Source organism: Schistocerca americana, chromosome 5 (genome assembly GCF_021461395.2).
Source record: "Schistocerca americana isolate TAMUIC-IGC-003095 chromosome 5, iqSchAmer2.1, whole genome shotgun sequence".
NCBI classification, from domain to species: domain Eukaryota; kingdom Metazoa; phylum Arthropoda; class Insecta; order Orthoptera; family Acrididae; genus Schistocerca; species Schistocerca americana.
In genome coordinates, this window is record NC_060123.1 from 337,680,351 (window position 1) to 337,705,719 (window position 25,369).

The 25,369-nt window shown below is 43.1% G+C and overlaps 1 protein-coding gene across 1 annotated transcript in view; it reads right to left on the bottom strand.

Moving 5' to 3' along the window:
• Positions 1-3,464: 3,464 nt before the first annotated feature.
• The window catches only part of LOC124615829 (peroxiredoxin-6-like), a 118,894-nt gene continuing 96,989 nt past the window's right edge, over positions 3,465-25,369 (bottom strand). Inside the window, exons 3-5 of the mRNA XM_047143978.1 lie at positions 18,391-18,608; positions 11,192-11,264; positions 3,465-3,942 (exon numbers count right to left, since the gene is read on the bottom strand). Of these exons, the coding sequence (XP_046999934.1) occupies positions 3,760-3,942; positions 11,192-11,264; positions 18,391-18,608 (474 nt within the window). The 3' untranslated portion in view covers positions 3,465-3,759. The remainder of the gene's footprint in view (positions 3,943-11,191; positions 11,265-18,390; positions 18,609-25,369) is intronic.

Genomic DNA, 25,369 nt, shown 5'->3' on the forward strand with positions numbered 1-25,369 from the left:
GGAGAGAGTTAACGAACTGGTGGCTGCTGATAGACGCATCACAGTGAACGAATTGTCACGCTACGTTGGGATAGGGGAAGGAAGCGTTTGCAAAATACTGGAAGTGTTGGCGTTAAAAAAGGTTTCTGCCAGGTGGGTTCCCAGGATGTTGACAGTGGCTCACAAAGAAACAAGAAAAACGGTATGCAGCGAACTTTTGGAACAGTACGAGAATGGTGGAGATGAATTTCTTGGAAGAATTGTCGCAGGTGATGAAACATGGCTCCATCATTTTTCACCAGAGACGAAGAGGCAATCAATGGAGTGGCATCATGCAAATTCACCCAAGAAAAAAAAATTCAAAAGCACACCTTCTGCTGGAAAAGTTATGGCTATGGTCTTTTTCGATTCCGAAAGTCTTGGTTGTGGACATTATGCCAAGTGCAACCACCATAAATTCGGATGCATATGTGACGACACTGAAGAAACTTCAAGCTCGACTGAGTCGTGTTCGACCACATCGGCTAAAAAGCAGAATGTTTTGCTGTTGCACGACAATGTACGGCCACATGTCAGTCAAAAAACCATGGAAGCGATCACAAAACTCGGATGGACAACACTGAGACACGCGCCTTACAGTCCTGACCTGGCTCCACGTGACTATCACCTCTTTGGGAAACTGAAAGACTCTCTTCGTGGAACAAGGTTTGAAGATGATGACTCCCTTGTGCACTCTGCCAAACAGTGGCTCCAACAGGTTCGTCCAGAGTTTTACCGTGCTGGTATACAGGCGCTGTTTCCAAGACGGCGTAAGGCAGTTGAGGGGGATGGGAATTATGTGGAGAAATGAAAATATTGTTCCTAATGGATGTATCTACACACTGTAAGACTTTCAAACATTTACAATAAAAGATGGATTTTAAAAAAAATAGTTGTTAACTAACAGACGATTGTTTTGTTGATGTGGTCTTCAGTCGTGAGACTGGTTTGATGCAGCTCTCCATGCTACTCTATCCTGTGCAAGCTTCTTCATCTTCCAGTACCTACTGCAGCCTACATCCTTCTGCATCTGTTTAGTGTATTCATCTCTTGGTCTCCCTCTACGATTTTTACCCTCCATGCTGCCCTCCAATACTAAATTGGTGATCCCTTGATGCCTCAGAACATGTCCTACCAACCGGTCCCTTCTTCTAGTTAAGTTGTGCGACAAACTTCTCTTCTCCCAAATCCTATTCAACACCTCCTCATTAGTTATGTGATCTACCCATCTAATCTTCAGCATTCTTCTGTAGCACCACATTTCGAAAGCTTCTATTCTCTTCTTGTCCAAACTAGTTATCGTCCATGTTTCACTTCCATACATGGCTACGCTCCATACATATACTTTCAGAAACGACTTTCTGACACTTAAATCTATACTCGATGTTAACAAATTTCTCTTCTTCAGAAACGCTTTCCTTGCTATTGCCAGTCTAGATATTATATCCTCTCTACTTCGACCATCATCAGTTATTTTGCTCCCAAAATAGCAAAACTTCTTTACTACTTTAAGTGTCTCATTTCCTAATCTAATTCCCTCAGCATCAACCGACTTAATTCGACTACATTCCATTATCCTCGTTTTGCTATTGTTGATGTTCATCTTATACCCTCCTTTCATGACACTGTCCATTCCGTTCAACTGCTCTTCCAAGTCCTTTGCTGTCTCTGACAGAATTACAATGTCATCGGCGAACCTCAAAGTTTTTATTTCTTCTCCATGGATTTTAATACCTACTCTGAATTTTTCTTTTGTTTCCTTTACTGCTTGCTGAATATAGAGATTGAATAACATCGGGGGTAGGCTACAACCCTGTCTCACTCCCTTCCCAACCACTGCTTCCCTTTCGTGCCCCTCGACTCTTATAACTGGCATCTGGTTTCTGTACAAATTGTAAATAGCCTTTCGCTCCCTGTATTTTACCCCTGCCACCTTCAGAATTTGAAAGAGAGTACTCCAGTTAACATTGTCAAAAGCTTTCTCCAAGTCTACAAATGCTAGAAACGTAGGTTTGCCTTTCCTTAATCTAGCTTCTAAGATAAGCCGTGGGGTCAGTATTGCCTCACGTGTTCCAATATTTCTACGGAATCCAAACTGATCTTCCCCGAGGTCAGCTTCTACCAGTCTTTCCATTTGTCTGTAGAGAATACGCGTTAGTATTTTGCATCCGTGACTTATTAAAGTGATTGTTCGGTAATTTTCACATCTGTCAACACCTGCTTTCTTTGGGATTGGGATTATTATATTCTTCTTGAAGTCTGAGGGTATTTTGCCTGTCTCATACATCTTGCTCACCAGATGGTAGAGTTTTGTCAGGACTGGCTCTCCCAAGGCCGTCAGTAGTTCTAATGGAATATTGTCTACTCCCGGGGCCTTGTTTCGAGTCAGGTCTTTCAGCGCTCTGTCATACTCTTCACCCAGTATCGTATCTCCCATTTCATCTTCATCTACATCCTCCTCCATTTCCATAATATTGTCCTCAAGTACATTGCCCTTGTATAGGCCCTCTATATACTCCCTCCACCTTTCTACTTTCCCTTCTTTGCTTAGAACTGAGTTTCCATCTGAGCTCTTGATATTCATACAAGTGGTTCTCTTTTCTCCAAAGGTCTCTTTAATTTTCCTGTAGGCAGTATCTATCTTACCCCTAGTGAGATAACCCTCTACGTCCTTACATTTGTCCTCTAGCCATCTCTGCTTAGCCATTTTGCACTTCCTGTCGATCTCATTTTTGAGACGATTGTATTCCTTTTTGCCTGCTTCATTTACTGCATTTTTATATTTTCTCCTTTCATCAATTAAATTCAAAATTTCTTCTGTTACCCAAGGATTTCTACTAGCCCTCGTCTTTCTACCCACCAGGTCCTCTGCTGCCTTCACTACTTCATCTCTCAGAGCTACCCATTCTTCTTATACTGTATTTCTTTCCCCCATTCCTGAGAAATTGTCCCCTTATGCTCTCCCTGAAACTCTGTACAACATCTGTTTCTTTCAGTTTATCCAGGTCCCATCTCCTTAAATTCCCACCTTTTTGCGGTTTCTTCAGTTGTCGTGAATAGTGCAACTCACATTTTCATACGTGTCTTACTTCTCTCAATAGGTGAACAATTTTGCCAGTTTTGAGAGAGTGATTTGCAAAATGTGTCCATACTCCAGCATTGCAAATGCTAATTAATTACAGCAACACCTGCTGGAACAGGAGCACGTGGCTGAGCGTGTCACTGCAGATCTGTTACGTACACATTGCAGGGACCGATCAATAGCATCATCGTTGTGTGTGTTTGCCTACAATCGCCGGCATTTCTGCCAGGCGCATATGACGTGTTTAACTTTAGGAAAAAAACTAACAAGAATCCCGTAAATGTGAGGCTAGTGCTCAGCAGTTCGTGGAAAAATGAACAAAGAAGTGATCCGACAGTACTGGATAAAGTGATAAATTTAAACGATTATTACGAGTATTTTATATTTCATTAACAAACGTTATTTTCAGTACATCCACAATGATAATTATCATACAGAAATTTGGCTGTCTGAAAGGTACAAACATTACAGTTGGATGCTGTCCTTTAAAGTATGGCTGCGGTGTTAATGCACGACTGTGAAAAACATTTCAGCTGCCTCTGAAGATTTTAAAAATGCAGTGTCCGTAGCGGAGATACGCCAGTGATGACTGGTTTAGTTTTCTCGGGCTTCTCGGATGTACAGAAACAGTGAGGAGACCCTGCGAGATGCGCCGGTGCTCAGCTGTCCCAGAACTCGCAGGTGGAGGGCGAGGAGTCGTAGTAGAACTTGGTCTTGCGCACGTACGCCAGGCCCGACGGCATCTGCACCGTCTCCACGCGGTTCTCCGGCACGGAGGCGCGCGGCACGGTGCCGCACTGCGAGGGCCCGCTCGTCGTGTCCACCAGCAGGTCGTCCCCCATCTGGAACACGGCGCGACACGCCAGCTGGTACACACACAGCGTTACGTACAGAGGACAGTCATAAAACTTTAATTAACCCCTACAAAAAATTAAAGTTACGTTAGGAGCAACATGTCTGCGGTCTCGGCATACATTGAATTCCAAGCTCTTATGATGTCGTGTGGCAACGGCCTTGCCACGGTGGATACACCGGTTTCCGTGAGATCACTGAAGTTAAGCGCAGTCGGGCGTGGCCGGCACTTGAATGGGTGACCATTCAGCCGCCGTGCGGTGTTGCCATTTTTTGGGGTGCACTCAGCCTCGTGATGCCAATTGAGGAGCTACTCGACCGAAAGCTGTTTCACGGAGGAAGACTGCACTGTAGTTCCTTCTCTAGATTGTCGCACAGATGACAAAATGGTAGATATTAAAAAAGACGACAGAGGGATAGAGAAACAATCAAAATCGCTCAAAAGAGGAAAGGCCGCTGTAACTGATGGGATACCAGTTCGATTTTACACAGAGTACGCGAAGGAACTTGCCCCCCCCCCCCCCCACCCCCTTGTCTTGCAGCGGTGTACCGTAGGTCTCTAGAAGAGCGTGGCGGTTCAAAGGATTGGAAAAGGGCACAGGTCATCCCCGTTTTCAAGAAGGGACGTCGAACAGATGTGCAGAACTATAGACCTATATCTCTAACGTCGATCAGTTGTAGAATTTTGGAACACGTTCGAGTATAATGGCTTTTCTGGAGACTGGAAATCCACTCTGTAGGAATCAGCATGGGTTTCGAAAAGGACGTTCGTGTGAAACCCAGCTCGCGTTATTCGTCGACGAGACTCAGAGGGCCATAGACACGGGTTCCCAGGTAGAAGCTGTGTTTCTTGACTTCCGAAAGGCGTTCGGTACAGTTCCCCACAGTCGTTTAATGAACAAAGTAAGAGCATATGGACTATCAGACCAATTGTGTGACTGGAGAGAAGTCTTCCGAAGTAAGAGCGATTTCAGGTGTGCCGCAGGGGAGTGTCGTAGGACCGTAGCTATTCACAATATACATAAATGACCTTGTGGATGGCATCGGAAGTTCACTGAGGCTTTTTGCAGATGATGCTGTGGTGTATCGAGAGGTTGTAACAATGGAAAATTGTACTGAAATGCAGGAGGATCTGCAACGAATTGACGCATGGTGCAGGGAATGGCAGTTGAATCTCAATGTAGACAAGTGTAATGTGCTGCGAATACATAGAAAGATAGATCCCTTATCATTTAGCTACAATATAGCAGGTCAGCAGCTGGAAGTAGTTAATTCCATAAATTATCTGGGAGTACATATTAGGAGTGATTTAAAATAGAGTGATCATATAAAGCTGATCGACGGTAAAGCATATGCCAGACTGAGATTCATTGGAAGAATACTAAGGAAATGCAATCCGAAAACAAAGGAAGTAGGTTACAGTACGCTTGTTCGCCCACTGCTTGAATACTGCTCAGCAGTGTGGGATCCGTGCCGCATAGGGTTGAGAGAAGAGAGAGATAAGATCCAACGGAGAGCAGCGCGCTTCGTTACAGGATCATTTAGTAATCGCGAAAGCGTTACGGAGATGATAGATAAACTCCAGTGGAAGACTCTGCAGGAGAGACGCTCAGTAGCTCGGTACGGGCTTTTGTTGAAGTTTAGAGAACATACCTTCACCGAAGAGTCAAGCAGTATATTGCGCCCTCCTACGTATATCTCGCGAAGAGACTACGAGGATAAAATCAGAGAGATTAGAGCCCACACAGAAGCATACCGACAATCCTTCTTTCCACGAACAATACGGGACTGGAATAGAAGGGAGAACCGATAGAGGTACTCAAGGTACCCTCCGCCACACACCGTCAGGTGGCTTGCGGAGTATGGATGTAGATGTAGATGTAGAATAGTAGCGTCTCCGGTCACAGAAAACCACCATAACGATCGGGAGAGCGGTGTGCTGACCACACGCCCCTCCTATCCGCATCCTCAACTGAGGATGACACGGCGGTCGGGTGGTCCCGATGGGCCACTTGTGGCCTGAAGACGGAGTGCTTTATCATGTCGTAGTGGAGAAGTGAGGCAACTGTTTCCGAAATGATGCCGCTATTTACAGGAGCGAATATGAATACTGGCCTAGTGATTTGAAGGGTTTGAGAGACAACGAAAAGAAACTGAAGAACAAAATAAAATGATGTTACTTCACGACTTCTACTGACACTGAGTATTCAATTCTGTGTTAGACGAAGTAGTTTCCTAATTTTCTGTTGGATAGTTATAATTAAAGAACAGCTACTCACGGAAGTCCGGTGTGGGCTGTCCGGATGGCAGTGAAACGTCGTAGTTAATATAGAACCTGTTTACACTGGAAAAAATTAGTTCTGGTTTTGGCGACCAGGTGCAAATCTGGCGTTGTATACTGTTTGTGTTACGGTACGACATCCACGCTGTCATTCGACACGCCAAAAAGGTTAATAATAAATTCAACATTATGCCGTTCTCGCTTGTTTGACCTTTTTTGCCAAAGTCGTGTACTTAAACCATTATATATGGAAACATTTCTATAGCCCTATTAGCACTCGCAGCGCCAGATCTGCACTTGTTAACCAAAATTGAAACCAATCTTTTTCCAGCGGAAATCAGTTCCGCATTAACGCATTAGAATATCTCCCAATTTTCACTGCCATACGACAATTATAGCCCGCACTGGACCTCTCTATGTAGCTGCACTTTTAATTATAACCAGTCGGTATAACAGGTCTGCATCAAAGGACAGGAAGTTCTAGATACCCATTCGTAGGGTTCGTTTCCTACAGTTAGGAGCGAAAATGCGGCAAGTTATCGATTCAAGTCAGTTGACTGAAACTACAGAGCAGCAGATGGTGAGATTATTTTATCGCTCACTAAGATTTTCACTTTCTGTTCTTCTTTAATATCTCCTGTGACATGCGCTAGGTTCGTCATTTGCGGTTATTTTTCAGTCTGTAATTTAATTTTGTGCAGAACAATTTTATCTACTATCCTTTTCTCAGTTTTGCTGTATTTTTAACTAACTTGGACTTGAACAGCCGATCTCCAGTATAACTTTAATTAGCCATTTCATTTTCAGACTTCTTTCTAACAGACATACAGAGTCCTTATGAAAGTTATTTGTATCCGTTAAGTCAAGCGTATTCAACGTTTTATCAGATGTTTCACATCATTTACTATGTGCAAACACAGTGTTGCTCTGCAAAATGCATCTTCACTATGGAAACGTTACACCAGTGTCACTGAGCGGTATGGTCATTTTTAGTAACTCTATGAGAAATACCAGCGCCACAGTACCGTATATACCGCTAGAGGAACAAAAAAAATTGCGCATTTCAGATTCGAAGTGTACTATCGCGCGATAATTTGCTTCCCGCATTTGAAGGGTAACATCGCTGGAACAATCAGTGCAAAGTTAGTGCAAGTGTTCGGCAATAGTAAATCATCATATGAACGCTTGTGTATAAAAAATGTTAAGTTTTGCAATTTTGGGGGAAGGCATTGATCCCTGTAGATGAGGCAGAGATCTGCCGTGGAGTGTATATTTCTTCGCTCTCTCCCAACAGAGTCGGTACTTCCAAGACATTAATGGGCTATGTCCATAGACTGTTGAATTTGGCGAACTATCATTTGGAGTTCCACATTTTCAGTACTTCTGGAGGCGATTCAAGTATGCATATACACAACAGTGTGTTGTATATTTGCATAAGGGGCGTCCAAATGGAAACGAGACATAGAGAAAGGAAGTCGTAAACTGTTTATTATTGCAAAATTAATCGCCTTATCTATTAATACATTTATCCCACAGTGATAAAAGACGGTCAGTGCCATCATGGTAAAAAGCTTGCGGTTCCCTACATAACCATGATAATACCCAGGGGTGCACCTCTTCTTTCGAAACAAATCGGAGGCCGCATAGCTCCTTCTTCAGGGCTCCAAAAATATAGAAATCGCGTGGGAAGAGATCGGGACAGTTTGTAGTACGTGTAAGGGCTTCCCAGCGAAACTTCTGCAGCGTACCCTAATTAATCTTGGCAACATGTGGGCTATTGAAATGATATGTAATTAGGATTTTTGCTGGGAAAGAGAATTGCAGCCCATTAAGAAATGGACCTACAGACAATTTTTTAATGAACACATTAAAGGTTTAAGAAATGTATCTTAAATTTAAAGCTAGTAACCAGATTGGAAATGAAGAATAAAGGAATCACTTTGAAAAGCTACTGAATGGTTTATGCTGAAGACAGAGGCACCAAGAGAGAGCATGAGCAAAGATAGAGGACCCCAACAAACTCCTTCCTTACTTAGGCCCTGTGGGCCATTTTTTCTGTCCGGATCCAACATCAGAGAAAGCCGTTAATGGGAATATGAGGTATACGTTGTTGATGTAAATCAGGAGCTCCAGTGTCGGAAATGAAAAAATGGTGCGGTTTCCTAAATTGTTGGATACTCTATAAATGTAAGATACTTATTTAAAAAATTCTTGCAGCGAAAATGTTTAATGTAAGCATCATCCTGATTGTTTCAAAGTGTCGGCAGCTCTGCAATAAGTGAGAGGGCTTTGCACCAAAGCAACCACTGGAAGGAACATTACATTGTAATTATTTGCTAATGTTAATTACATAATAACAAAAATAATAAACAAAAGAAAGTGTAGGAGTTCTTCAATCTCGAAAGTCAGAATGTGGACACGGCCCATTCCTTTACTCAAAAGTCTGTAAGACGTAGTAGGTAGTGGCACAGATGCTTCCAATATTGTTATTTAAGTCTGCACTATGAAGAATTAGAACGCGTCCATTATGATCAGTTAAATCTGAACTATGAAGAAATAAAAGACAGCTCATCTCTTGCAAAGAACCGGGAAGAGAAGTGGAGACACCAATATTAGAACGCCGGCGGATCACAGACAAGCGATAGTAGAAAAAGTGCGTTTCAGTCATGGATCAGTTTTCAACATTTTGTACAATTTTTTGAACATGAAAAAAGATCGCCAATACCTGTCTTCTGGGACTGTTCACTTTCATTTGTAAAGCCACCGAACGAAGACAACGCAGAAATGGCATGGTATGGTGTTAACAGTATATGCTCGTTAGGGGCACACTATACAGGAGCATGCTACCGAAAGCTCGTGACGAAGCTGTCCAAGTTGGTGTTCTTGTTCCGCGACAATATCCCATTTTATTCTGAGCACGACTCAGACACACTGATCCCTGGATTATAGAAGTAGGCCCCTTTCTCGTATTATCCTGGTATGGTACGTGACTTCCGCCTCTTTCGTCGGATGAAGAAACAACTGAGAAGTTGGCATTTTCAGAATGACTAAGAATGATTTTCGAGGAGCATCGTTTCCAAAACAACCAACATTCAGACTTCTATAACTAGGGTCTACACAAGGCCATCCATTTCTGGGAAAATACGGTCGCCTTGAAGGTTGAATATGTGTAGGATTTGCACCATTATGTCCCATGGTAGTGAGGCATTAATTAAAAGTTTATGGCGATTATTCGAATTTGGTGAAACATGACAGGTCATAAACAAAAGAGGAACAAGGAATTACGCTCCAGTTGAGAACATTTATGAAATGCACAAACGTAGTTTGCATATCGAATTAATACTGTACTTATAGCGAAGCGTAATATCATTAAAGACGGCGTCTGTGACGTAACTAACCCTGCATTTCGGTCCTTATGCGCATGGGAAGCCTGCCTACTGAGTGAGCCTCTGCCAATCATGTAATTTGGATTCTAAAAAAGTAGGTGCTGACAAGTCCTAATATTACCGAATCTTTAGTTTAATAATTCATGACTCCAAACAACTGATACGAATTTGTTCAGCAATTACATTCACTCAAGGAATATAAAAATCGGTAGAAGTTGACCTAGGAGAAGATCAGTTTGGGTTTCGGAGAAATGTTGGAACGCGCTGGGTAAAGCTTTTGACAATGTTGAATGGAATAATCTCTTTGAAATTCTGAACGTAGTAGGGATAAAATACATTGAATGAAAGGTTATCTAGAACATATCCAGATATCAGACTGCAATTATGAATCGAAGGATATGAAAGTGAAGTAGTAGATCAGAAATGAGTAAGAGGGAGTTATAGCCTATCCTCGATGCTATTCAATCTGTGAATTCGGAATGGAGTAACGGAAACCAGTCGGAGATCTATAAATAGAATCAAGGTTCAGGAAAAAAAATGAGGTCTGCCGACGATATTGTCGTTCAGTCGGATACAGAAGAGATTTGACCAGTTGAACAAAATGGATACTGTCTCGAAAGGAGGTTACGAGATGATCAATAACGAAACTAATGCAAGGATAATTGACTATAGTCGAATTACGTCTGACCATGCTGAAGGAATCAGAATACGAAATAAGAGCCGGCCGCTGTGGCCGAGCGGTTCTAGGCGCTTCAGTCCGGAACCGCGCTGCTGCTATGGACACAGGTTCGAATCCTGCCTCGGGCATGGATGTGTGTGATGTCCTTAGGTTAGTTAGGTTTAAGTAGTTTTAAGTCTCGAGGACTGATGACCTCACATGTTAAGTCCCATAGTGCTTAGAGCCATTTTTGCAATAAGACGCTAAAGGTAGTAGACGAGATACGCTATGTGGGTGGCACAAAACTGACGGCCCAAATAGAGGATACAGAAAACAATGGCAATACCAAAAAAAGCAGTTCTGATAAACAGAAATTTCTTAACACTGAATATAAATGTAAGTGTTAGGAAATCTTTTCTGTAGGCACGTGTCTGGAGTGTAGCCTTGTACGTAAGTGAGTCACGGGTGATACACAAAACAGGAACTTTTAAAATGTGTTGCTGAAGATAAGATGTGTATATCAGATAACTAACGAGAAGGTACTAAATCTAAATGGGGAGAAAATAAATATGTGCCACAACTTGAGTAAAAGAAGGGGTTGGTTGATTTCGAGGCACCAAAGAATCGTCAGTTTGGTACAGAGGAGAAGTGTGCGGAATATATACTGTAGAGGGAGACCAAGGCTTGACTACAGCAATAAGGTCAGGGGTCACACTTGACTTGCAGAATCGCGCATGTGTACCAACATAATAAGAACAACATTTTACTGTAAACATCGCCATTATGCTCTATGCGAGAAGTAGTGATCATGCATCAGCAATGGTCGTATTTCACGACTAATTAAAGCGTATCGTGACACATCAACACTGCTGAGAGTTGCCGTAGCATCATTCTGATTTATGGACGCTACTTACCGTCCAGTCAACTGGGGTGACGACGCGAAGTCTTTCCGTGAGCATCAGTGAATCGATTACCCTCAGTATCTCACTGTAACAGAAAACATATGTATGAATATGAGATAGCGTTTTGATTAAGGTTACAAGAATATTACAGCAGTAATAAAAAATTACTGCAACGAGTCACAATTTCGTCGAATGACTGATTTTGATATCTGCAATGAGTACCGTTCATAAATGTATTTCTTAGCAAATCAACGATTGCGTGCGACAGTTCTACAAATCTGAATAACGGTACCTCTTTGGGGAGGCAGCAGTGTGTATGCCTGGAGGCTTTCAGGCATAATTTTCTTTAGTTCTTTTTACTCTTTCTTTTCTTTCATTAATGCAATGTATGTTATATAACATTGTATATGTGTATTTTTTGTCATATGACTGCTATGCAAAGAGGAATCAATGATGTAAAAAGAAAGACAGCACGATTGGTCAGAAGCTCGTTTGATCTACGAAAGAGCATCATGAAATAATGAAAAATCTAAACTGGCAGGAATTAACTTGGGATAGACTGCTTATAAAAAATTAAAACCATCAGTACTAAGTAATGAGTCTAGAAATATACTACACCCCGCTACGTATCTCTGCCGTAGGGACTGCGGACTGAAGACTATTTTATAGCGCGCACAATGGCATTTAAGCAGTTATTTTTTTCGCGCTCCATCTGACGACCAGAACAGGAGTAAATCGTTGTGTTGTTGTGTGGTTTGAGGCGCTCTCTATGCCATTGTGCAAGCTTCTTCATCTCCTAGAAACTACTGCAACCTCCGTCCTTTTTATCTGCATACTATATTCATCTTCTGGCCTCCCTCTATGGTTATTACCCCACACATTTCGCTCCAGTGCTAAATTTCGTGGTCTCTTGATGTCTCAGAATGTGTCCTATCGACCGATCCTCTCTTCCATTTAGGTTGTGCCACAGACTTCGTGTCTCCGCAATTCTGTTAAGTACCACCTCATTAGTTACGTGATGTACCCATTTAATCTTCAGTATTCTTTCGAAGCTCCACGTTTCAAAAGATTCTATTCTCTTCCTGTCAAAACAGTTTGTCATCCACATTTTACTTCCATACATGGCTACACTACAAACAAATAACAGGTTCAAATGGTTCAAATGGCTCTGGGCACTATGGGACTTAACTGCTGTGGTCATCAGTCCCCTAGAACTTAGAACTACTTAAACCTAACTAACCTAAGGACAACACACACATCCAGGCCCGAGGCAGGATTCGAACCTGCGACCGTAGCGGTCACGCGGCTCCAGACTGTAGCGCCCAGAACCGCACGGCCACTCCGGCCGGCATACCTTCAGGAAAGACTTCCTAGCACTTAAGTCTATATTTGATTTTAACAAATTTCTCTTCTTCAGAAATGCTTTTCCTGCCGTTGTCGGTTGACACTTTGATCCATCATCAGTTATTTTGCTGCCAAAATAGCGAAACTCATATACTGATTTAAGTGTCTCGTTTCATAATCTAATTTCCTCAGCGTCACCTGATTTAATTCGACTGCATTACATTGTACTTGTTTCGCTTTTGTTGGTATTCGTTTTATATCCTCCTTTCAACACACTGTGCATACCGTACAACTGTCTCTGACAGAATCACGGTGTCATCGGAAAACATCAAAGTTTTTATTTCTTCTCCCTGAACTTTAATTCCTACTCCAAATTTTTCTTTGTTTTCCTTTATTGCTTGCTCAACAAACCGATTGAATAATATTGGGTGTGGGCTACAACTCTGTCTCATTCCCTTCACAACCACTGCTTCACTTTCATACCCCTCGACTTTTGCAACAGCCATTCTTTTTCTGTACAACGTTCTGTACAACGTTTCGCTCTCTGATTGTACCCCTGCTACCTTCAGAATTTTAAAGAGAGTATTCCAGTCAACATTATCCTAAGATTTCTCTAAGTCCACAAAAGCTATAAAAGTAGGTTTGACTTTCGATGATCTATCTTCTGAGATATGTTGTAAGGTCAGTATTGCCTCACGTTCTCCTACATTTCTCCGAAACTCAAACTGATCTTCCAGGACTATGGTTTCTACCAGATTTTCCATTCTCCCGTAAAAAAATCGTGTTAGTATTTTGCCACCATGACTTATTAAACCATAGTATGATAATTTTTACACGTGTCAGCAACTGCTTTCTTTTCAATTGGAATTATTACATTCTTCTTGAAGTTCGAGGTTATTTCGCCTGCCTCATACATCTTGTGCACCACATGCGAATGTCTACTACCGAAGCCTTGTTTTGACTTAGGTCTTTCAATGATCTGTCAAATTCTTCTCGTCGTAGTATTTGATATACTGAGAAGTTCCGTCTGCAACGCATCTGACAGTGGTTTTCAGAATATTAAACCGTTGGACAAGCAGCTGAGCAGCAAGTCGTATACTCCTAGCTCACTCATTTGTTACATAGTTTAATTCTTAATTTCTTTGCGTGTTTTTGGTACTTGCATTGTTTAATTGATAAATTTCGGGCGTATTATAGTATTTGAGAGTGTAGCATCGCGTTTTAGTACCTGAATAGTGTAAATTCGCTTAGTCTCCTTCCGCCGCCGAGCAGTGTCAGCAGTGCGCAAGTAGCAGCATTACTGCATTTACTAGGCAATCTTGTATTTTAATAACCGTTTAAATTTTGTCGATTTGTTTGCGCTCTCTGTAGATTAGTTCAGATGTTCTTTGCAAAACAGTTTTTAGCATGGATAGGGACTGCAACTGCTGTGTTCGGATGCAGGCTGAGTTGGCATCCCTTCGCTCCCAGCTTCAGGCAGTGTTGGCTTCGGTCACACAGCTTGAGGCTGCTGCCAATGGGCATCACTGTGGGGGTCCGGATGGGGGTTTGTCGGGGACGGCCAGCTCGTCCCACGCATCCCCTGATCGGACTACGACTGTGGTTGCCCGGGATACTGTCCGCATTGAGGCTGATCCCTCACCTGTGGTAGAGTGGGAGGTCGTTTCAAGGTGTGGCAGGGGGCGAAAGACATTCCGGAGGGCTGAACGGAAAGCCTCTCCAGTTTGTCTGACGAACCGGTTTCAGGCTCTGTCTCAGGCTGATACTGATCTTCGGCCTGACATGGCTGCTTGTCCTGTTCCAGAGGTTGCCCCTCAGTCTGCAAGATCCGGGCAGTTGCAGAGGGTGGGCTTACTGGTAATTGGGAGCTCCAACGTCAGGCGCGTAATGGGGCCCCTTAGGGAAATGGCAGCAAGAGAGGGGAAGAAAACCAATGTGCACTCCGTGTGCATACCGGGGGGAGGCATTCCAGATGTGGAAAGGGTCCTTCCGGATGCCATGAAGGGTACAGGGTGCACCCATCTGCAGGTGGTCGCTCATGTCGGCACCAATGATGTGTGTCGCTATGGATCGGAGGAAATCCTCTCTGGCTTCCGCCGGCTATCTGATTTGGTGAAGACTGCCAGTCTCGCTAGCGGGATGAAAGCAGAGCTCACCATCTGCAGCATCGTCGACAGGACTGACTGCGGACCTTTGGTACAGAGCCGAGTGGAGCGTCTGAATCAGAGGCTGAGACGGTTCTGCGACCGTGTGGGCTGCAGATTCCTCGACTTGTGCCATAGGGTGGTGGGGTTCGGGTTCCGCTGGATAGGTCAGGAGTCCACTACACGCAACAAGCGGCTACACGGGTAGCAGGGGTTGTGTGGCGTGGGCTGGGCGGTTTTTTTAGGTTAGATGGCCTTGGGCAAGTACAGAAAGGGCAACAGCCTCAACGGGTGCGGGGCAAAGTCAGGACATGCGGGGACCAAGCAGCAATCGGTATTGTAATTGTCAACTGTCGAAGCTGCGTTGGTAAAGTACCGGAACTTCAAGCGCTGATAGAAAGCACCGAAGCTGAAATCGTTATAGGTACAGAAAGCTGGCTTAAGCCAGAGATAAATTCTGCCGAAGTTTTACAAAGGTACAGACGGTGTTTAGAAAGGATAGATTGCATGCAACCGGTGGTGGAGTGTTCGTCGCTGTTAGTAGTAGTTTATCCTGTAGTGAAGTAGAAGTGGATAGTTCCTGTGAATTATTATGGGTGGAGGTTACACTAAACAACCGAACTAGGTTAATAATTGGCTCCTTTTACCGACCTCCCGACTCAGCAGCATTAGTGGCGGAACAACTGAGAGAAAATTTGGAATACATTTCACATAAATTTTCTCAGTATGTTATAGTCTTAGGTGGAGATTTCAATTTACCAGATATAGACTGGGACACTCAGATGTTTAGGACGGGTGGTAGGGACAGAGCATCGAGTGACATTATACTGAGTGCACTATCCGAAAATTACCTCGAGCAATTAAACAGAGAACCGACTCGTGGAGATAACATCTTGGACCTACTGATAACAAACAGACCCGAACTTTTCGACTCTGTATGTACAGTACAGGGAATCAGTGATCATAAGGCCGTTGCAGCATCCCTGAATATGGAAGTTAAGAGGAATATAAAAAAAAGGGAGGAAGGTTTATCTGTTTAGCAAGAGTAATAGAAGGCAGATTTCAGACTACCTAACAGATCAAAACGAAAATTTCTGTTCCGACACTGACAATGTTGAGTGTTTATGGAAAAAGTTCAAGGCAATCGTAAAATGCGTTTTAGACAGGTACGTGCCGAGTAAAACTGTGAGGGACGGGAAAAACCCACCGTGGTACAACAACAAAGTTAGGAAACTACTGCGAAAGCAAAGAGAGCTCCACTCCAAGTTTAAACGCAGCCAAAACCTCTCAGGCAAACAGAAGCTAAACGATGTCAAAGTTAGCGTAAGGAGGGCTATGCGTGAAGCGTTCAGTGAATTCGAAAGTAAAATTCTATGTACCGACTTGACAGAAAATCCTAGGAAGTTCTGGTCTTACGTTAAATCAGTAAGTGGCTCGAAACAGCATATCCAGACACTACGGGATGATGATGGCATTGAAACAGAGGATGACACACGTAAAGCTGAAATACTAAACACCTTTTTCCAAAGCTGTTTCACAGAGGAAGACCGCACTGCAGTTCCTTCTCTAAATCCTCGCACAAACGAAAAAATGGCTGACATCGAAATAAGTGTCCAAGGAATAGAAAAGCAACTGGAATCACTCAATAGAGGAAAGTCCACTGGACCTGACGGGATACCAATTCGATTCTACACAGAGTACGCGAAAGAACTTGCCCCCCTTCTAACAGCCGGGTACCGCAAGTCTCTAGAGGAACGGAGGGTTCCAAATGATTGGAAAAGAGCACAGGTAGTCCCAGTCTTCAAGAAGGGTCGTCGAGCAGATGCGCAAAACTATAGACCTATATCTCTTACGTCGATCTCTTGTAGAATTTTAGAACATGTTTTTTGCTCGCGTATCATGTCATTTCTGGAAACCCAGAATCTACTATGTAGGAATCAACATGGATTCCGGAAACAGCGATCGTGTGAGACCCAACTCGCCTTATTTGTTCATGAGACCCAGAAAATATTAGATACAGGCTCCCAGGTAGATGCTATTTTTCTTGACTTCCGGAAGGCGTTCGATACAGTTCCGCACTGTCGCCTGATAAACAAAGTAAGAGCCTACGGAATATCAGACCAGCTGTGTGGCTGGATTGAAGAGTTTTTAGCAAACAGAACACAGCATGTTGTTATCAATGGAGAGACGTCTACAGACGTTAAAGTAACCTCTGGCGTGCCACAGGGGAGTGTTATGGGACCATTGCTTTTCACAATATACATAAATGACTTAGTAGATAGTGTCGGAAGTTCCATGCGGCTTTTCGCGGATGATGCTGTAGTATACAGAGAAATTGCAGCATTAGAAAATTGTAGCGAAATGCAGGAAGATCTGCAGCGGATAGGCACTTGGTGCAGGGAGTGGCAACTGACCCTTAACATAGACAAATGTAATGTATTGCGAATACATAGAAAGAAGGATCCTTTACTGTATGATTATATGATAGCGGAACAAACACTGGTAGCAGTTACGTCTGTAAAATATCTGGGAGTATGCGTGCGGAACGATTTGAAGTGGAATGATCATATAAAATTAATTGTTGGTAAGGCGGGTACCAGGTTGAGATTCATTAGGAGAGTGCTTAGAAAATGTAGTCCATCAACAAAGGAGGTGGCTTACAAAACACTCGTTCGACCTATACTTGAGTATTGCTCATCAGTGTGGGATCCGTACCAGATCGGTCTGACGGAGGAGATAGAGAAGATCCAAAGAAGAGCGGCGCGTTTCGTCACCGGGTTATTTGGTAACCGTGATAGCGTTACGGAGATGTTTAATAAACTCAAGTGGCAGACTCTGCAAGAGAGGCGCTCTGCATCGCGGTGTAGCCTGCTGTCCAGGTTTCGAGGGGGTGCGTTTCTGGATGAGGTATCGAATATATTGCTTCCCCCTACTTATACCTCCCGAGGAGATCACGAATGTAAAATTAAAGAGATTAGAGCGCGCATGGAGGCTTTCAGACAGTCGTTCTTCCCGCGAACCATGCGCGACTGGAACAGGAAAGGGAGGTAATGACAGTGGCACGTAAAGTGCCCTCCGCCATACACCGTTGGGTGGCTTGCGGAGTATAAATGTAGATGTAGATGTAGATGTAGTGTGTCGGAGCGTGTAGTTCAAGCCAGATGATGTTCTCTGGGTGTTTTTCGCATCATGGTTTGAGTCCAAAGATTCAGGTTACTGTAGGCGTGAACCAGGATGCATGTGCCACCACTCTCAGTGACCAAGTGTTGCCCTGCTGCTGTATTTTCATGTAAACACTTCTAAGGTTTACAGGGCTGCACGTTGCCGGTGGATTCTCAGGGGCGCTACTAAGTCTCGGAAGGTCCGCCAAATCACTCGATCTTAATTCCATAGAAAATGTCTAAGACTGTTTGGAAATGCAAGTGAAATGTAGCCATTGACATCCCCCAAATTTGTGGCTCTAGGGGCTTCAGATGGATATAATGTATCTGAAGAAACTTGTGAGCTCATTCGTCACCGAGTGGAGACCATTGTCTAGAGCTTGATGTGTCGTTGAGGTGACTAATTTTTGTGCGGTGTGCCTCGATGAGAGATTGGAAGACCAAGGGAACCATGATAGCAATTTCCTTTGTGAATAGATCATCGAATTTCGCACAGCTTGGGAGAAGAATGTGGGGGAGAGTGTTGAAGCAGCAGCAGCTTGGCTAGCAGGCGCGGACTCACTCGACGTTGCGGCCGGTGGTGTTGGGGTAGTACATGGAGAGCCGGAGGCGGCGGTCGGGAGCGATGATGAGCACGGCGCGCACGCTGACCGGGTCGCCCTCCGCGGTGCGCTCGGACTCGTCCAGCATGTCCAGCGCCACGGCCAGCTGGCGCGTCTCGTCCGCGATGATGGGGTACGGGAACTCCGCCGGCAGGTTGCGCGCGAACGACCGGATGTCCTGCGAGCGCAAATAGGCGTCAGTCAACTGCGCGACATCCACCACAGCCACCACCACCACCATTTCCGCCTCCATCGCCGGCAGCACCACCTACTCTGAATGGAATCACTTTGTGTAGGACAGGAGTACTTACACACAGAATATTTCTAGATCGCAAAATGCTATGACGCGCTTCGGTTATAATCGTCATCACATCTAATAAAGAAACAGGAAACATATGAGAAGCAATACTTTGTGAGCTGGTTAACAAAATGATAAGCACAGAACATCGTAACCCAATTAATATATACCAAAATAAAACCTGAACCTTAGATACAATGTATGTCAACAACGGTACTGTCTGCCGAGTGCTGTTGGCAAGTTGATGTGCACTCAGCCCTTGTGAGGCCAACTGAGGAGGTACCTGATTGAAAAGTAGCGGCACCGGTCACGAAAGCTGACAACGACCGGGAGATCTCCATGCTGACCACAAGCCCCTTCGTATCCGCACCCGGTGACGCCTAAGGGCTGAGGATGACAAGGCGACCAGTCGGTACCGTTGGGCCTTCAAGGCCTATTCGGAAGGTGTTTGTTTTTCAGGTATTAAACAATTGTCAATTCGATAATGGAGGAGTGTCGACTGTGGGGAGGGAGGGGGGGGGGTGGAGGAGTGCGGTTGGTGGGTGGTGAGGGTGGTGGGGGGGGTGATTGTAATGGGTGATAGTGGCTAGAATAAAGCAAAAATTTTTAATAGTTATGCAAAGATGAACAGTAATGCATGGATGGACTAACGTGGAAAGATGCATCAAATCAGCCTTCAAACTGGAGGCTGCAGCAATACGTGCTACATGGAAGGCGTACATGTCGCATTACGCTGCTATTGCCGCCAGTTACGTTTTGCCGTACTCTTCTTGCTTTGTCGGAACGTCCAAACAACTTCCTTTTCTTATGTACTTGCTCTGTAACATTACAACATTATTTCATGGCGCAACCTTCATTAAGCTTACATACAAGGTTTTCAGATTTTGTAAGTGCGCAGACTACTGTCGTTAAATAGTCAGAAGTTTTGTTGTAGAGGTGCAACACTTAATTACTTTGCTTACTAGTGTACCTATTGGATGTTGCATGTTATGTTTTGCATCGAACCTAGATCTATTCATTTACTCGTTTCATAACGGCAGCTTCACTACTTTGCGCTACATTTGTCCTCGTATTTGTCACTTCTTTACCTGGGTCAACAGCTAGACAGCTTTGGCGATACAGTGTCATGGTGCATACCGTTTCGTCCTGTGTATACCCAGACATATAATTTATTTCATTTCCGTTCCGTAAATAGTATTCCTTATCTTCTCAGTATTCCTTATCTCTCTACCGCTCAGTAATTGTGATGACAAAAAGGTGTTAAAAGTTTGCCCAAAAGTAGACTTAGTCCTAATTATTTTCAGCCATAATGGCTATGTTTGTGGACCGTGACTGTGTGGGATAATTATTTATTTCAAGTTTCTGCTACCAGTCACTTTTTATTTTATTGTATGCTTAATCTAACATAATGCAACGCGATTCGAACATGGAACATGTTCTGTTCATTTTCAAGCGTTAATACATACATACATACATACATAGAAAAATGTTACTTAAAATAAACACTCTTAATCTAGATTAGTCTAGAACACTTTGTCCACTGTTTTTTAATTTTTTAATGTAGCTGCTGGTGTGGCATTTGGGGGGGAAGGAGGGGGGGGGGGCGGTGTATATCTAGAAATCGAAATCAGTGATGTCTTCTGCTGGTTTTCTTCTTTGTTGTTGACTATGTATATTACAGCCTGTATCGGATGTAGATAGATTTGCTTCAGTTATGTGTTACTAAAATACTGTGAAAGGTTTTTATATGACAGTTGATCACTTACAATTTCATCATCTTGCTGCTTCACTTGCGTCACAAATAACGATGTTTTAATTGCCTCGCCGTGATGTGGAAAAGCATTTCAATTGTTGCATGCACATTATCAGCATTAATAAACTAATTATTCAACAGGCTACACAAATGTAAAAAATGGTCGGTATTTCTACGAAAGTAGGAATATCCTAAACGAGTGTGCTGATTAGATATACTTAATTAGTTGAAATGTATTGCTGACAAAGGCAGATCTACTTTCATGACAATGTTTTTTGTACGACGTGAACTCCCGCTCCATGGCACATATGACCAGGTTTCCCATTCCCGTCGCGCGCATCATTCTCAGCTGCTGACAATACATTGACCCTGATAATGTACGGTGTGTTACACACTGTTACACAGTTGCGCCAGAGCCGAAGAGGACACAGATGTGTCCTGCAATGTCCCTCCTGCGGGGAGGGGGAGTCTGGGCGGTGCAACGTGACCTATCTTGTTGTGTCCTACGGCCTTCCGTGAACCATTCTGCCCGTACCCGTTGCATTGCCGAAACACGTCGTCCCACACGAGTGGCTATTTCCCAGATGGATGCATCACATTCTTTCATGCCAATAAAACGCCCTCTTTCAAACTCACTGATTTGAGGTGTGGTTCGTGCACAGATCTCCGAGACATCCTCTACGCCTGCTCAAGTCACGCTGACCCACTACCCTCGGTTTATAGCAACAACGAGAGCTGCAGGCAGATTTTTCATGGAGATGGTGTTGCGCCGCGATATCGATGTTGACCTCGATCCTGCAGGCCGCCGACATAGTTCAGTGCTAATCATTTCTGCAGAACATACTAATGTACACGTCCTGTGACTATTAACGTCCTATCTCTAGTCGTTCAAGGCGTTCTGTTTTTTTGAACTTGAGTGTAGTTACTCGCTCCACGCCGGAGACTGCTACTCGCACTCTTAAGATCTGCAGCGTCACATGCTGTGATAAACACGAGCTGTCTTTCCTGTGGGCCTCGAAACACAGTCGGATGGCCAGGCGGGACTAGGGGAAGCAAAAGAGCTTTCACACTGGTTATTCTAACAACATGAAACAGAAATCTTTGAAGTTATGATGAGATCAAGACAACTTATGCGAAATTTGAGAAAAAGAGACTTAAACACATCAATGGAAGAGAGAACATCAAAATGCTCTTGATGAAAAGTTTGGGGAACCCTTCGATTTGGGTTAAGACACACAAGGTAAATTAAAAGTAAGCCACGCCGTAGTTCTTCCTAAATTTCTAACAATTAACTAGTCTACATGAAGCAGTTCACGTAGGCGCCTACAAAGAAATGTATGACCCTTAACACAATAGTCTGTAGCATATATACCGGGTGATCAAAAAGTCAGCATAAATTAGGAAACTGAATAAATCACGGAATAATGTAGATAGAGAGGTACAAATTGACACACATGCTTGGAATGAGTTGGGTTTTTATTAGAACCAAAAAAATACAGACGTTCAAAAATGTCAGACAGATGGCGCTTCATCTGATCAGAATAGCAATAATTAGCATAACAAAGTAAGACCAAGCAAAGATGATGTTCTTTACAGGAAATGCTCAATATATCCACCATCATTCCTCAACAATTGCTGTAGTCGAGGAATAATGTTGTGAACAGCACTGTAAAGCATGTCCGGAGTTATGGTGAGACATGGGCGTCGGATGTTGTCTTTCAGCATCCCTAGAGATGTCGGTCGATCACGATACACTTGCGACTTCAGGTAAGCCCAAAGCCAATTATCACACGGACTGAGGTCTGGGGACCTGGGAGGCCAAGCATTACGAAAGTGGCGGCTGAGCACGCGATCATCACCAAACGACGCGCGTAAGAGATCTTTCACGCGTCTAGTAATACTTCGCTTTTTTTTTGGTTCTAATAAAAGCCCATGTCATTCCAAGCATGTGTGTCAATTTTTACCTCTCTAACTACATTATTCCGTGGTTTATTAAGTTTTCAAATTTATACTGACTTTTTGGTCACCCGGTATTACAGGAATTTACATAAGACGGGTCGAAAGTGTATGTGTGAAAATATTCATATAGCAACTCTCAGATCTTCTTTTGCAGTGATCATCGCTGTTTAACGAGAGATACGATCTAATATTTTCAGGAATATTTGGATCTGCTATGATTTAACATTTTTCGGCAAATGTCTGGAAGATATCGTTTTTAAAACTTCCATAGATATACAGGGTGATTCACGAAGATATGCAAACATTTTATTACTTTATTCTTCAAGTAAAACTAAAGAAAAAAGTTCATGCAAACATAGGTCCGCAAATGTTTAGTTACGGAGTTACGGCTAATAAAAGATTTTGCCTGAAATTTAGCAACTTCGATAATATGAAGCCATCGAAAATCTGTACGCGGTTAAAGTAAAGCACGACTTCCATTTATTTTGTTCTTATTGATCTGATGAATCTAATAAAACATGTTCCAGACGTGTAACTGCACTAGTTTTCCAGAACATACAGAGAAGCAAAGAAGTAATTTCGTAAAATTTTTAATTTATTATTGACTAGTTGGCCCAATTTGTTTTTTAAATTGCAGGTAATTGCGCAAAGTTTTCAACAGAAGTTGTTGAGAATTTAGTTTTGGAAAAATGATAGTAATGACGTTAACTGAATCTGTATGAATGTGCTTTTATTAATAACATAGCACGCGTGAATTCGTGTTAAACCGAAAAACAAGCTCAGTGTTAAGGAAGCTGTACAGTGTACATAGAATTTCACAATAAATGTTCAAAAATGTCTCTACCGATTTCAGTGCATTTAGCTACACTTGTATGAACAGATTTTATTGCTCATTTCAGTTTCACAGGGTTGTTCTTAATTTCGTCTATTGCATTCATAATGCATGTCCTCATAAACTATGTATTTCATCCATCCCCATACACAAAAATCCATTAGTGTTAAATCGGGCGAGCCGGCCACGGTGGCCGAGCGGTTCTGGGCGCTTCAGTCCGGAACCGCGCGACTGCTACGGTCGCAGGTTCGAATCCTGCCTCGGGCATGGGTGTATGTGATGTCCTTAGGTCAGTTTGGTTTAAGTAGTTCTAAGTTCTAGGGGACTGATGACCTCAGATGTTAAGTCCCATAGTGCTCAGAGCCATTTGAACCATTTACATCGGGCGATCTGGGTGGACACAGACGTGTAGCACCACGACCAATTCATTTCTGGGGAAAATGCAAATTTAAATGTGTAATAACGGCATTGGTGAAATGTGGAGGCGCGTAGTCATGTTGAAAATACATTTGCAATCGCGTAGGAAGTGGAACATCTTCGAGCAAGCAGTGCATTTCTTCTGGAAGGAATTGTATGTACGTCTCTCCAGTTAGACGTCCTGGGAAAATGAATGGTCCAATAAAGTGTGTGCTGATTATACCACACCACACATCTATGCTAAATCGCTGCTGCAAATTGTGTTGCACTGTTGCAAGTGGGTTTGCTTCAGCCCATATGTGTTCGTTATGTAAATTGCTTATACCATTTCGAGTAGGCTGTGCCTCATCAGTAAATAAAATGTATTTGTGTAACTGCCGATTAGTATTTAACCAGTTGCACAACTCCAAGCGAAGGGCAGAATCTTCCAGACGTAAATGATGCAATTTTTGTTTATGGTAAGGATACAGATCATTGTACCTTAGACTGTGAAATGCCTAATCGTTGTGAGATACTTCGTGTACTGGTACCCGGGCTATGTTGAACAGTATCCACAATATCCTCATCATTGTCTTCACGTATCGGGCGCTCGTACTGATTATGAACGCTATGCAGAGAACCTGTCTCCCGTAACATTCGAAATACTCCACTAATGGTTCGTGTATTCGGAATCCTCCGAGTTGGATAACGTGCGCGATATTCGTTAACTGCAGCTGCAGCATTACGATCATATTTGCCATAAATAAACACCATATCGGCGTATTCCTCTGCCGTAAATTTGAAAGGCATCCCTATTGCATAAATAATCTACAAACTACAACAGTTACTGTGTGGTTTCACTTAAATACATGGTTGTTATTATGCTCTTTCACTGATTAATACAGAAAACTAAGTAGTTTCACGGTTAGGAAACGACTATAACAACTCACTAGCGGTTACCAACAATGACCTAAACGTTTCTACGTTCTTCGTGGAAAGTAAAAAAAATTACTTGAATAATAATCTTTGCTTCTCTGGATGTTCTGGAAAACTACTGCAGATACACGTCTGTGACATGTTTTATTAGATGCACCAGACCAGTAACAAGAAAATAAATGTAAATCGTGCTTTACATTTTCCTCGTACAGTTTTGCGATGGCTTCATAATATCAACGTTGCTAATTTTCAGGCAAAATCTTTTATTAGTCTAACTCCGTAACTAAACATTTGCGGACCTATGTTTATGAAAACTTTTTCTTAGTTTTACTTGTAGATTAACATATTAAAATGTTTGCACATCTTCGTGAATCACCCTGTAGGCCGGCCGGTGTGGCCGTGGGGTTCTAGGCGCTTCAGTGTGGAATCGCGTGACCGCTACGGTTGCAGGTTCGAATCCTGCCTCGGGCATGGATGTGTGTGATGTCCTTAGGTTAGTTAGGTTTAAGTAGTTCTAAGTCTAGGGGACTGATGACCGCAGATGTTAAGTCCCATAGTGCTCAGAGCCATTTGAACCATTTTCACCCTGTAGTACGCTGATAATGAGTATGTTTTTGTCTGTCACGACTAATCTTCAATCTTGCATTAAAGCGATTTCTTTCATTTTCTATTCAACTACACAGGGTGAACATTGATAAAACCAACAACCTGCAGGAACGGATTGATGACTGGATATGGAGGAAAAAAGTCCCTATGAACATATGT